At 39.4% G+C, this 12,139-nt stretch overlaps 1 protein-coding gene across 5 annotated transcripts in view; it reads right to left on the minus strand.

Annotated features, from left to right (window-relative positions):
- ak8 (adenylate kinase 8) overlaps window positions 1-12,139 on the minus strand; it is a 45,593-nt gene that overhangs the window by 30,483 nt on the left and 2,971 nt on the right. For 4 of the 5 annotated variants that reach the window (XM_088614788.1, XM_088614790.1, XM_088614789.1 and 1 more), the window contains one exon: window positions 8,843-8,911. The exons of the other annotated variant lie outside the window; for it this stretch is intronic. In XM_088614788.1, the coding sequence (XP_088470914.1) occupies window positions 8,843-8,911 (69 nt within the window). The remainder of the gene's footprint in view (window positions 1-8,842; window positions 8,912-12,139) is intronic. 5 annotated transcript variants of the gene reach the window in all.

Here is a 12,139-nt window from a genome sequence, read left to right on the forward strand (position 1 = left end):
TAAATGCTCATACAGTAGAATAATCACATTTTTAAATTGACATGTTTTTGTCAGTTCCATGCCTTGTATGAGCAGTAAAAAATAAAAAGTAGAAGAGGAATACAGATTCATTAATGAAAAGCAAATGTGATGCCTCATACAGTGAGGCAAGATGAGGGTTAAATTAATAAAACCTTGAAAATGTGTCTAATTCTCTTGTTCCTATCCCCAGTTCTCACTGTTAGCCATAAAAAGAAGAACATAAGAAGAAAGAAAATATTATGCATATCATTCATTAGCTACAAATAAAAGAAATTCTCTCTAATAGTCCCCTAAATCCCAAAGCTTGGAGCGCAATGGAGCAGGAAAATAAAAACGGAAAAAGAAGCCATCTCCCACAAGTGCTTGTTAAGGCCAACTTATTATTGCAATGAATATCTTAAAAATAAATAAATAAAATAAACATTTATAGATCTAAGTATTATCAGAGGAGCTGCGGGTGTGTTATTGAGTTTCCAGGGTCTGTTTGAAATCTGCCTTTGTTTTTCGCTTTGATCTTTAACTGCTAACCTATCTGTAGTTTACCTGATCCCCCACTCATGCTACTGCAGGTTTTTCCATTAAACTTTATTTGCCTCCAATGTGTAGGCACTGAGCTGCCAAAGATTGCATTCAGCTTGTTATCAGGCTACATTTCCCACTGAGGGGAATTTATATCCCAATCCCTGGAAGAGGCAGCAGACTCCTCACCTGCGAATCCTTGATACGCAGGTCAGCGTGCTCAGCATCACAGGCCTTGTTTTTAAATAGCCAATGACTGGGGTTCCCAACATCATTATCTGAGGAAAATTTACAGCGGTGTGCAAATTTCTGAGAACGCTATTGCAGTTAAAATGATCAGAATAGGTGAGCTATGCATCAGCCAGTCTTTGATGACTTTAATGTGTCACAAAAACAATTCATTTAAATTAGTAAGAGAAAAGCAGCTCAACGCCATCATAATTCACTGCATTTGTTTAGTGCTCCTCATCCAGTAGGGTGGAAAGAGAAAGCTTACTTCATATACCACTGAAGTGTGATGCTCACCTGGGTGATGCACTCTAGCCATTTCACAAGTTTGTAATTTGCCATATTCAAAAATGATCATACAACAGGACAGCTTGGCATTCTGGAATAAATCTAAATGGCATAAAAGCAGTTTATGAACAAATTTATCTTCGTTACATGTAATATGACTTTGCAGGAATAACTAATTTGTTTGGTAAATAAAAACATTTTTGGTCCACAAAAGGACAAGCAACAAAAACCTTGCAGTATTCTCCTAAATCTGAACACTAACAATCTGTAGGGGAGTTCCAAAAATAAAAAAAAATAACATCTGCTTAGATGGCTAAGCGGTGTGCGATGCAAGCAAGTCAGTATCTTTTTTTCCTTAGACCAATAACAAACAAAAAATCCGTTTTGGACACAGTAACTGTGAATAATCACCCTGAAAAAGATACCTGTGTAATCAAAGTTTACAATGATTGAGCATTGTGTCCTATATTAAGATGGGAAATAAACATTTCTTATTCGTTATTTATGATAGAGTAGTCAAAAAGAGTCATACCATGAGTTATTATCCATAATTGGGAAGGTACTTAAATCAAAGGTAACAGAAAGCCATGATCAACTGTAGAGAACATTTTTTATAACCATCCCACAAATATATATTCCTGGACTTACTATTATAACTCTAATATCTTTGGTGCACCAAAAAAATGGCGATTGCCCATGAATGTAAAATTAGTAGTGCTAACATTGCCTTCTGAGCCTTCCCCATCTCCTGGAGTTCATCATTACCAAAACCACTGAGGCAGGAACATGCGCAGCCTCTAATGTTAATAATCGCTGTCTGAAGTTCTGTAATTCCTAATTCCACAAATCAGCTCTGTCAACCACCAAGAGCTCATATCCAGTGGCCTGTACTCTGCTATACCACTGAAAATTCACCCTGGTTCTCTTCTAACGAGAGTGGAACTACCCAGTCCCAGTGTGAAGCTAAGGCTTACACAAGTGTCTCTCTCACATACACTCACACTCACACACACAGAGGTGAGACTGATCAAAACAACAGAAAAGGTTCTAGAGAGAAAAGCAGGAAAGAGTCCAAAATCCAAACAGTCCCCTCCAGCGTTAGATTTGATGTTTTGCCATTCCGTATTTCAGTGGACTTAAAAAGCAAGAGGGTTTAAGTCTGCTAAAGCAAGCTAAGCGCGTGGTGCAGAAAGGCCTAAGCGAAGGCACAAGTGGCCCAGTGAGCAGCGAGCGAGCTGGCCAGCTCCCCGCTCCTCGCCCGCCCGCCGCGGGCGGCCCAGGCCGCGCGCCGCGCCTGATTGAAATTCTAATGAGCCAGCCTCCCCTCGCCACCCCCCCCAGCGGCTCGCGCCATTCCGTTTCATCCCACATCAAAGGGGCCGCCTCGCGCGGCTCGCGCAGGACCCGGGGACCGGAACATCTGCACAGGGGTACCGTATCACAGGAGGGACAAGCGCAGAGCAGATGTCACTGGGAGTGAACAGCAGGCCTGGGAGGCAGCGGGGAGCAAGGCTGTACAAGGAGGAGAGAGACCTTCCGCGAAGCACCGCCTCGCCCACCGCGCGCCAGGCCCCGTCTCTTCCTGCAGCCCCCCCTTCGACTCCACACTTAGGTAATTAGTCACCCTGGCGCTAATCATCTAATCATTGTCTGTGTGTTTTTTCTATTAAAAAGGCTTGTCCTCTATGGGCAATCCCAGAGGGTGCCCAGAGCTGTAGACACTATGGATCCTTGAGCAGCATCGGCCTGGCCCCTTCGCAGCCCCTGCTTCTGCAAAGAGAAGAGACTGTAATTGAAACACAGAGCAGGTCACGCAGTGCAAGGGCTTACCTCCATTAAGACAGAAGGGTAGGCACGCGGTTCGCAAATAAAATAAAATGATTAAATGATTTTAATTCTTACAGAAATACATGATTGTCGTCTCGCCTGTCACTGTTTGCATTCTGGAAATGACAAGCATACGTCAAATGAAAGCACAGCAAGTGATTGCATTTCGAAATTAGCAGATCGCTCTTGCAATGTCATTAAAGGCGTCAACATGAGGAGAAAACAGTTTTGAATCAACGAGGATAAATACATCTACCTCCCGACACGAGTGCATAAATTGTCACTTCACGCAAGAGTCTCACAAGGTTGGTTTACAGGGACAGTTAATTTAACCTATAAGCAAAAAGATAAGTGTGGGAAGACTGGAGTATCCTGCTGTTGCCGATTCCCAAGCACATCAGCGCTGCAATGGGTTATGCTAAACCTGTTTTTATTTTTTTAAGGCTATTATAAAACAGTACCATTCAGTACGCACACATTAAAGTTTCTCGTTTCATTTTCTTTCTTTTTTTTTTTGTGTGTGATCCCCTGGGGTTAAGGACTGCCAAGCCGTTATCCTCATTAAGAGTCATATTTCTTTTGTCACTGCACAGCATTGTCTTGAAACAGCTGTTTTCCTAAGCAGTGTAAATAAGCATTCGCTCTGACATTGAAGAGAGAGGCGGGGACAACAGGCCAGTATTTGTCTGGTTAAGAACGATAAAGAAATTGCTCTCAGCAAACACATCCTGTGTCCCTTAAACTAAAAGTTTTTTTTTTCATTTTTTTGCCTTTAGTTCACATTCAACAGGTCCAACAATATTTGAGTGTAAACAACAAAACATTGAAAATAGCCAAGGTATTCATTAGACTCATTGCTACGGTGTTTTCATTCAAGATTCTCATGATTCTTGATATCTCCTGATCATCCCATAAAAGGGGAAATCTGGAATACTGGAATAAGTTCACAATTTCTTAAAGTACAGAATCCACGGACAGTGCTCAAAAGACGAGACACACTAATTAAACAAATTAATCCAATCATCTCTACAATGTTCAGGAATATGAACCAGAATCCTCAAGCAAGCAGTCTGTAACAGCGCTGATCGGGTTAAAAAAAAGCACTATATATAAACTACAGTATATAGGTGCCATTACTGTACCACAGAGCTGCAACGAGAACTGAACTGAAGCAATATTATGCGAGGGAACACAATGCATATTTTATCAGCTGCAATTATTTAGAGCTGTTGATTTTTTTTACCCTAAAATTTGCATTAGATAACTCTGGTCAGCTCAAAATAGCTGTGCTTTAGTACACTCAATTACAGACACTGACAAATGAGCATAAATAAATTAACAGATTCTTTCTGGGAAGATCCAGCATGCCATATTTCAATATTTACAATTCCTTTTTAGATTCTGTAGGTTCTCCCTGTACACATTCCAATCCTAGCCTAATAACTTTTGTTTCTGAATGTGTTCAGTTCATAGTACCGTTTAGATGTTACATATATTAATATTATTATTATTTATAATAATAATAAGAATAATCTGCAAATGAAAAACACAGGAAAAATAAGGGGAAAAATAATTAATCAAAATGAAAACATTTGCAACCTTAACGTATAATATTACTGGTATCATATTGAGCATTTCATGGTTTAGAGATTTTTCATGATAAATATGTGGTTTTGATTTGTAATTAAAAATGACACTTAGGCACAGTTATTATAAATGAGGATAATGAATGCCACCAACTTGTATGGGAGTTTATACAGTATGTGCATTTTGTATGTTAACCTATTTCCTTTAAGTACAGAAACCACATACTGTGTTTGGAATATTAGATTTTAAGAAAAAAAAATTCTAATTAGGCAGATGAATAAGACCATCTCTGCACTCTTCAGGAATGTGAATCAGAAGCCTCCAGTAAGTAAAGAAGAAATCAAATTAATTAAGACGTCCCTTGTACACAAGGTCTCATTGAATTGCTAAGGAAATGCAAAATATGTGTTAGCATTTTATTAAAAATAAACTTCTAGTATATAGAAGGGTTGCTCACAATGTTCTGAACCGAATGTGGATGGAAAAACCGGATTCCACTATTGCAAAACTAATATGATGAATTGCACTTCACCAAACAGCATGACTGTGACCTGGAACATACAGCCGATGCAAAGAAGAATTGAATATGGGAAAAGTGAAAAATATTAGACTGGCAAAGGTCACTCTCCAGATTTAAATCCAACTTCAGATGCATTTTACAGGTTAAGTCATAAAACCCCAAGAAGAGTCAAGAACTAAATGTGACTGCATCACCAGTTTTTACACAGACTCTGTGAGCTCCGTGTAAGGTCCTTTACTCCATTGCTTCATGGAGGTATTACCTTAAAGGGATATACAACCAAAATCTGAATTTAAATTCTGAAACTCACTAAAGGTGAATGTGTCCCATTACTTACTGCCTTTGAAAGCACCACAAGTGAAAGGCCTCCTATCAGAACTCTGAAACACAAATTTAAAAACTCAAATTTAACCCAAGCTGTTTAACCTATCGAAATAAACTACTGATCCAATAAGAACAAATTCTAAAAGATTTCCAGTTGAACATCTTTCCTCACTACACTCATACAAGAAGTTATTTTATGGCTTTGTCAAGTCATTATGTTGTACTAAACCCCTCAGGTATTAATAATGCTCCCTGATGCTTAGCCTCATTTTGAAATATTTCTCTGTGATTTCCCAATAGATTACCGTCTTAAAGTTTTGGCAGCAAGAGAAGGAAAGAGATATTTAATAATTTTTAAACAACTGACAGACAAGGATAAACCAACTGACCTAGATTTAAAATGATAAAAATTATTATTCAAAGTAATTTAATATGAGACAGGTAAACAGATAATACACACACGAGGGTGAAAGGAGCTTGGTTGTGTTCATGGCGAGACGTGTCAATCTCTCCACCATTCGTACATGAATAAATTGTGTAAACTGATAAACACAGAAACGGACCAAGACACGAATTAGACTATCCCAGAGGCAGACAGACCTCCACCCAAAACTGGAACAGACTGAGGGGATTTATCTTCAGAAAACGTTCCCTGCAGCTACAGAAGGCCTGTATTCCTCACTGAATACGCTGCATTTATGTAGATTAAAAAAAAAAATAATCAGACATTTAGCCTGGAGGGATAAACATCCATTCCCGGTTTAAAAAAGTAAAATTACTTAACTTAAAAGTAAAACTTAAAAGATGCCCAGTGAAAAAGTTTCGTAATTTATTCAGCTTGAGCCAAGCAATTTGCTAAATTTAAAAACTAAACCAGTGTTTGCAATTTTAAATGTGTACATATATTTTTTTCAAACTTATACAGAGAAATTACATCCATCAGGGCATTCAGCTAGAATTGCTGCAGTGCTCCACTGCAGAGTGCATCGTACAAAGCATCGTTTGTGGCACCAATACGGCCATTGTTTTTTGGCATGCAGGCTCAAAGAAGCAGCAGGAGGGATGTATTTCTAATTCTCTTAGAGTGCAATCTTCTGCAGCCATTAGAGACTCAACTCTCCTGGGACTCGAGAAACACTCCTCAGGGACTGCAGGTGTACAGTATATGTGAGTATAAAGTCTAGAAAAAAAAGAAACAGGCCTTTGCAGCTGTTGTTTCTGAAATAGCCTTTGTTTTGAATTCCAAATTAGTCCAGTTTAAGGGATCTGCAATTCTAAAATGGCTTGGAAAATCTTTTTTTTTTTACCTTATTAAGCAGTGTTGAAAGTGTCCTCTGGATTCAGCCAGCCATATTTAAAGGAATGTAACAAAAGTAATTAAAGTAAATACTTAAAAAACCAAGAAACAAAAGACTCCGTGGACTGGAAAAAATACTTTGGTTTCTATCTGCTTTTAGCTAATTTACACTTATATGCAATATAATATCTAATGCAGCCAAATACATTTTGTCTGAAGTGTAGTTTTACATTACTTCAGAAGATTCCGGTTCTCCTCTTCCTGGCCCATGCAGTAATTCATCAACATCAAAATGCTATTTTATCCACTTATGACACGTGGCACAGCTCAGAGCAGGCCTTTATATCATTTTTCCCACTTATTGCACAGAACTTGCTGTTCAAACCTGCAAGAGTCATTTTGCCATCCGTTCAATCACAGTGCTTCTACACAGTCCCCTTTCCTGTACTCGGTGCACGAGGAAGACACATGGCAGGTCAAACACGCTGGTACCCACTGCCTGGGAAGCAGTTAAGAGTTAAACACCAATAACTTCTCACCCTCCCTTGTGAAAGTCCAGACACTGCCTTCAGAGCATTTCTTCCCTTTGCCTTAACAAAACCCAAATACAGTTTATTGATTTCTATAACTATCTGTTTGTTTTCTTCTACCTTCTCCTGGCTGTTGGAGCCCATTGTTTGCCCTGAGGCAGCCAGCAGGCCTTGACTTGTTCCAGCCTTTGATCATCGTTCAGCCACTGGATTAACATATGCACACTCTCTTCCCCTCTCTCCCCTTTCCCTGCTAATAAATCTGTAGCCCGTTTTCTGCCACTCACTAAGCAACAAATCAATCACCCTGCTCCCTCTGGTTGTGCCTCACCAGTCATGGCTTATGCATAGTTCCGCCACTCACCAACACAGCATTATTCTACTGGGGCCTGTCTGCATGTTCCTCGTGCTTGAGGAAAGGAAAGGGGTGGCGATCCACATGAACCCTCAGAAACAGAACAACTTTGTTTCACTAAATAGGATAGGGCATTTTTGTCGACGGCTTGTTCATTAAAAACCTCTGTACATCGCTCCCTGCTTTCACACAACAAACATCACCAAAAAAGAGATGGCTCTCTAAATTTATTTATACAGGAGGCAGAGGGATAAAGTTAAACTAATTAAAACGCCCATGACATTTCGGCTGTACTTTTTTGCATTAAAATTAAAAAGAAAGTTCTCTGTAATATTGCATTGCATATTTTCATAAACTGCATGAAATGTCAATTTGTAGGGCCTCCTTTGAAATTGAAAAATGCAATTAGAAAAGAAATCATTTACAAATCCAAAACTATTTCTTTTTGTAAAGACTGTTTAATCAAAAGGCATCAGTAAATGACTGCACCGATAATCTTCAGGACAAATGAACAGTCTCCTGCTTAACAGCAAGAGCCAAGACCTAGTGTATTAATTACTGACATTTGAGCTTGTAAAAATCAACAGCTTGTCTAATCGGGTTGAATGAATGCAGTGCTAAACCTCAGAGGAAGCCTGGGACTGGCTATATCTGCTATACAGTGGAAGTATTGCTTATCTCTATTAACTTCAAATCCTTCTGTAGCGGTGTGCAGGCAGTGCAGATGTGTAAGAAAATACCACAACTTAACAGGAAAAAAAAAAACTAGAAAATTAAATCAAATTTAATGAACAGCCTCGGAAAACGGGTCCAGAAGTATCAGAGAAAGTAAAGGATGAACCTTCAACCAGAGGCAACAAGATTAAAAAGCACTCGGCATGATGCAGGATGCTCATTTTCCTCACACACCAAAGCCTATCACAACTTAACACTAACCAATGACAACTGCAAAATAATCAAGTGCTCCTAACAAAGGGGAAGGACAGGCAATTCTGTTTGAAGCAGCAGCTCTTACTGCAGAAAGCCAAAGACTGCCGGAGATCACAGACATCAGGAGAGACATGAGACTCGATTGGTCACTTTCAGTGGAGGCGCCGACTCAAGATGACAAATAATTATGAGTGTTAACAAAACACTTTCAAGTTTCAGGAAGTCTGCACCAAGAGAAGATTGTGTTTTAATGTCCAGGTGTTTATTTAGAAAAAGCATGCCTAGTTTAATACTAGTCTGTCCAATTCTGGAATAATAATCACCACTGGTTCAGGCTTGTATCTCGGAGCACAGGGGGTTGCTGGCTCGACTGACAGGTCGCAGGTGATCCTACCTGAGGTCACAGGTGAGCTTACCCGTTTGATACAGTCCATTTTTGACAGGCGCTGCTGGACCAACTTGATCCAAAGCTCACTGGGGATCTCCTTAAAGAATGACACAGCACGTACATTAAAAGAAATCGGCGAAGAAAAGAGATAAGAGCTTTAATATTCAAAATCCTCACTTCAAAAGCAATTCCTCCCCACCCCTCAACCCCCTCCCTACGTAGTCCCCGCGCGGAAACAGGTAATTGAGGGGAAAAAAAGGGGGGGGGGGGGCTTTTATTATTTCGCCGGAATGTGTTTAATAATTTATTTCTTATTTTAGGTGGTGGGGGGTTTTTCTGGCAGAGTGTCTCCCGGGATATGGAGTGCTCAGTTTGGCGCTGACCACCCCAGCAGGAGGCAGAGCCAGAGTGAGGGGCTGCATGCTGGCTTCAGAGACTGCCAGTATCTGGGAGGCGGCTTTGAAGTGTCACCTTGAGAGGGGAGACCGTGGCCGTGCGAGGGAAAGCAGGGGCATGGGGGAGTGGCACTGTGCGCAGCCTCAGCCAGACGGGTTTTAATATCGCACAGGCCCGCTTTCTTCTGACACGCGGGTCTTGCACCACTGCATCTGTTTGGGGTACGGAATTCCTCTTTGCTCTGCTCTCAGTCAGTCTTGTAGCATCAGCTCTGTATAAAATGCTCCGTCGTGACGATGTCATTACTGTACATGTCCCCCTCTCCTTCCAAATGCAGATCATCGAAGAGCTTTCGCAATTTTCGTCCATGCCCGATTTAAAAGTTGCAGCCCTGCGCTCACAATTGCTTTGTGATGTCGAAAGCCTCAGTTCACGGAGACCTTTATTATGAATACGAACATTTTAAACCTGCAACGTGTTTTTTTTTTTGTTGTTTAAGAAAAAGTAAAATCACATTGGTATTCAGTCACCTTAAAAGGATAAGCAGTGCATATGAAACAGAAGGCAGACAGTCTAAAGGTAAACAAAGAGTTTCAAAGGCCTACTTGAGCATGGTTCTCACAAAGACAGGAAAGAGAAAGGAGGGTACAGACGTCAGTGCTAAAGGATTAGAACTTAACACACTCCATAAAAAGATGTATCAAAGTCATCTCAGCCTAATGTTGTGAGAATACGGGTGGGCAGCACGTATTTTTATGGAAGCCTGTATTCCCATCTATTGAATATCACTTACATATTTTTCACACATAACACATTTACCACCTTTACTATTAGGAAAGCAGAAATGGCATATGCTAAACCACCTACTGCTGAAAGTCAAAGGTTATACAGTAGTTATTTGCCCTTCTTAGATTCCTCTACTGTCATGCTTTAGGGAAAAAAAATAACATTCTTGATTTCTGAAACACTTAAGATAGATTTCAAGAAAGTTAAACATGCAAATGGAAAAAAAAAGCATAAAGTAGCTAAACATGTCGAATAACTATAAAGCGAATAATACATTTCTTTTAAACCAGATTTTGAGGTGTCCCAGAAGCATGATAGGCACAGCAAAAGAAAGTCACACAGCACAGCTGTTTAGCAAAAGCTGTCTAATAGTAAGGCGTTTAACAGGAAGGGAAGTAGTTCAGTATTCTATTTCATTTTTCGCTGTGCTTTCAAATTCGTTTCAATGTTACAATCATGGTAATCAATGCTTTCCGCAGCGCTGGTTTATCTAAAACCAAGTCAATGTCAAGACCAAGAAAAGCAAAGAGCAGTATAAGCACAGCAGAGGCTCTCACTAGCATGAGGCTTAGTATTAGGCTTAGCAAGCTCAGGCTTAGTACATCCTGATAAACGGCGTTCAGACAATCGGGAAAATGATTACGAACGTGTTTTGTGAAAAATATAAAAGAACGAAAGAAAGCAAAAAAAAAAGAAGCTCACATATCTAAAATATGAGGTGCTGTATATCGAAAAAACACACCTCCCTAAACTCCCAGCTCACAAATGGCCGTTTTAACTCCTCTAATTAACACTGACACCATGGCCTTTTATCTTTCTATCCATCTCAGTTTTTAATCAGATTAACCCAAACGGGCATCCTTTAATGGCCTTTTTTAGAAAATCTGAAAGAGGATGATAATTAAAATAATTAAACCGCTGGGAGTGACTTTTCAAGCTCCTTTTCCCACTCTCTTTTTTTAAGTTTCTGATCCACTTGCTTACAGATTCAAAGATAAGAGAGCAACACTACCATCATTTAATTGCATTAACTCACATCTCAAAGGTCCCCAAAAAACAAGCCTTTTTTCAGCTACCAATGTACAGCAAGATCCTGGCATACGTGTGAACTGTCTAGATAGGAGACTGGGGGAGGGCAAATTTATAACACGCTTTATGGAGAAGAAATTATTTCAGCCTATTTTACATATGGCAAAACATAAAAAAGAAAATGTTTATTTTTTAATCATTATTTATTCATGCATTTTTAAGCTTTTAATGAGGACAAATTAACTCATTTTCAAGAATGTCGGGATGAAGTACTTCTTGTTTTTCCAGCATGTGTCCGTGTAAAAAAAAACAAAACAAGGCAAATATTTTGGACAGAAAACACAGCTATCACAAATGCACATCCTCTATAGATTTTATACAAGCTTAAGATGTCAAAGTATCACAAAATATCCACTCCTAAGACTGGTTTCACTGGCCTCAGTAACTCCACAATATCCTTGTACTTGCTTCCAGCAACAAAATGTGCAAATCATGTCAGAATGTGGTCATATGATTCTACTGTATATGAACTTGATTCAGTGAAAGAATAAAGATTAATATTAAACCAATATAATACCCACAGTAGAACTGAAATATAACTAAGAACTCTAATAAGAAAAACATGCTCAAACGTCAGGCCGCGAAGGCTGACGTCATCAGGTAGATAATTTTTCAAACATGTGACTATTTAACCAGGACTCATAAGCCTGATCTTTTAAAACAGCAATACAGTGCATTTATAGAAAAATGCAAACCTGCTGTATAAGAATAGAAAACTATGATTAAGATTCAAATCAATGATCTAGAATCTAAAATACTGAAAAACTGAAAGAAGATTTGCACTGCAACGTTTATTTTTAGTGATGATGTTCCATTGCAAGGCCTAGTTAAAACCAGCCCCTTAATCACTTAATAGATTCATACTCTATTCCAAGGAACATCAGAAATGTCACTACAGAAGAGGTCATTTGTCCACCCTGTTGGGTGGCAGGTAGAGTAATTATGAAAGAATTCTATAAAGGTGGTTCTTTACAACTGTCAGCTCCCACAATACGGCTGGGGTGTTCGTTCCAGAGCTTCACGAACCTTTCTGTTTCATTAAATAATTGATCTG

The sequence above is a fragment of the Lepisosteus platostomus genome, chromosome 21, assembly GCF_059453375.1.
Source record: "Lepisosteus platostomus isolate fLepPlt1 chromosome 21, fLepPlt1.hap1, whole genome shotgun sequence".
Classification (NCBI taxonomy): domain Eukaryota; kingdom Metazoa; phylum Chordata; class Actinopteri; order Semionotiformes; family Lepisosteidae; genus Lepisosteus; species Lepisosteus platostomus.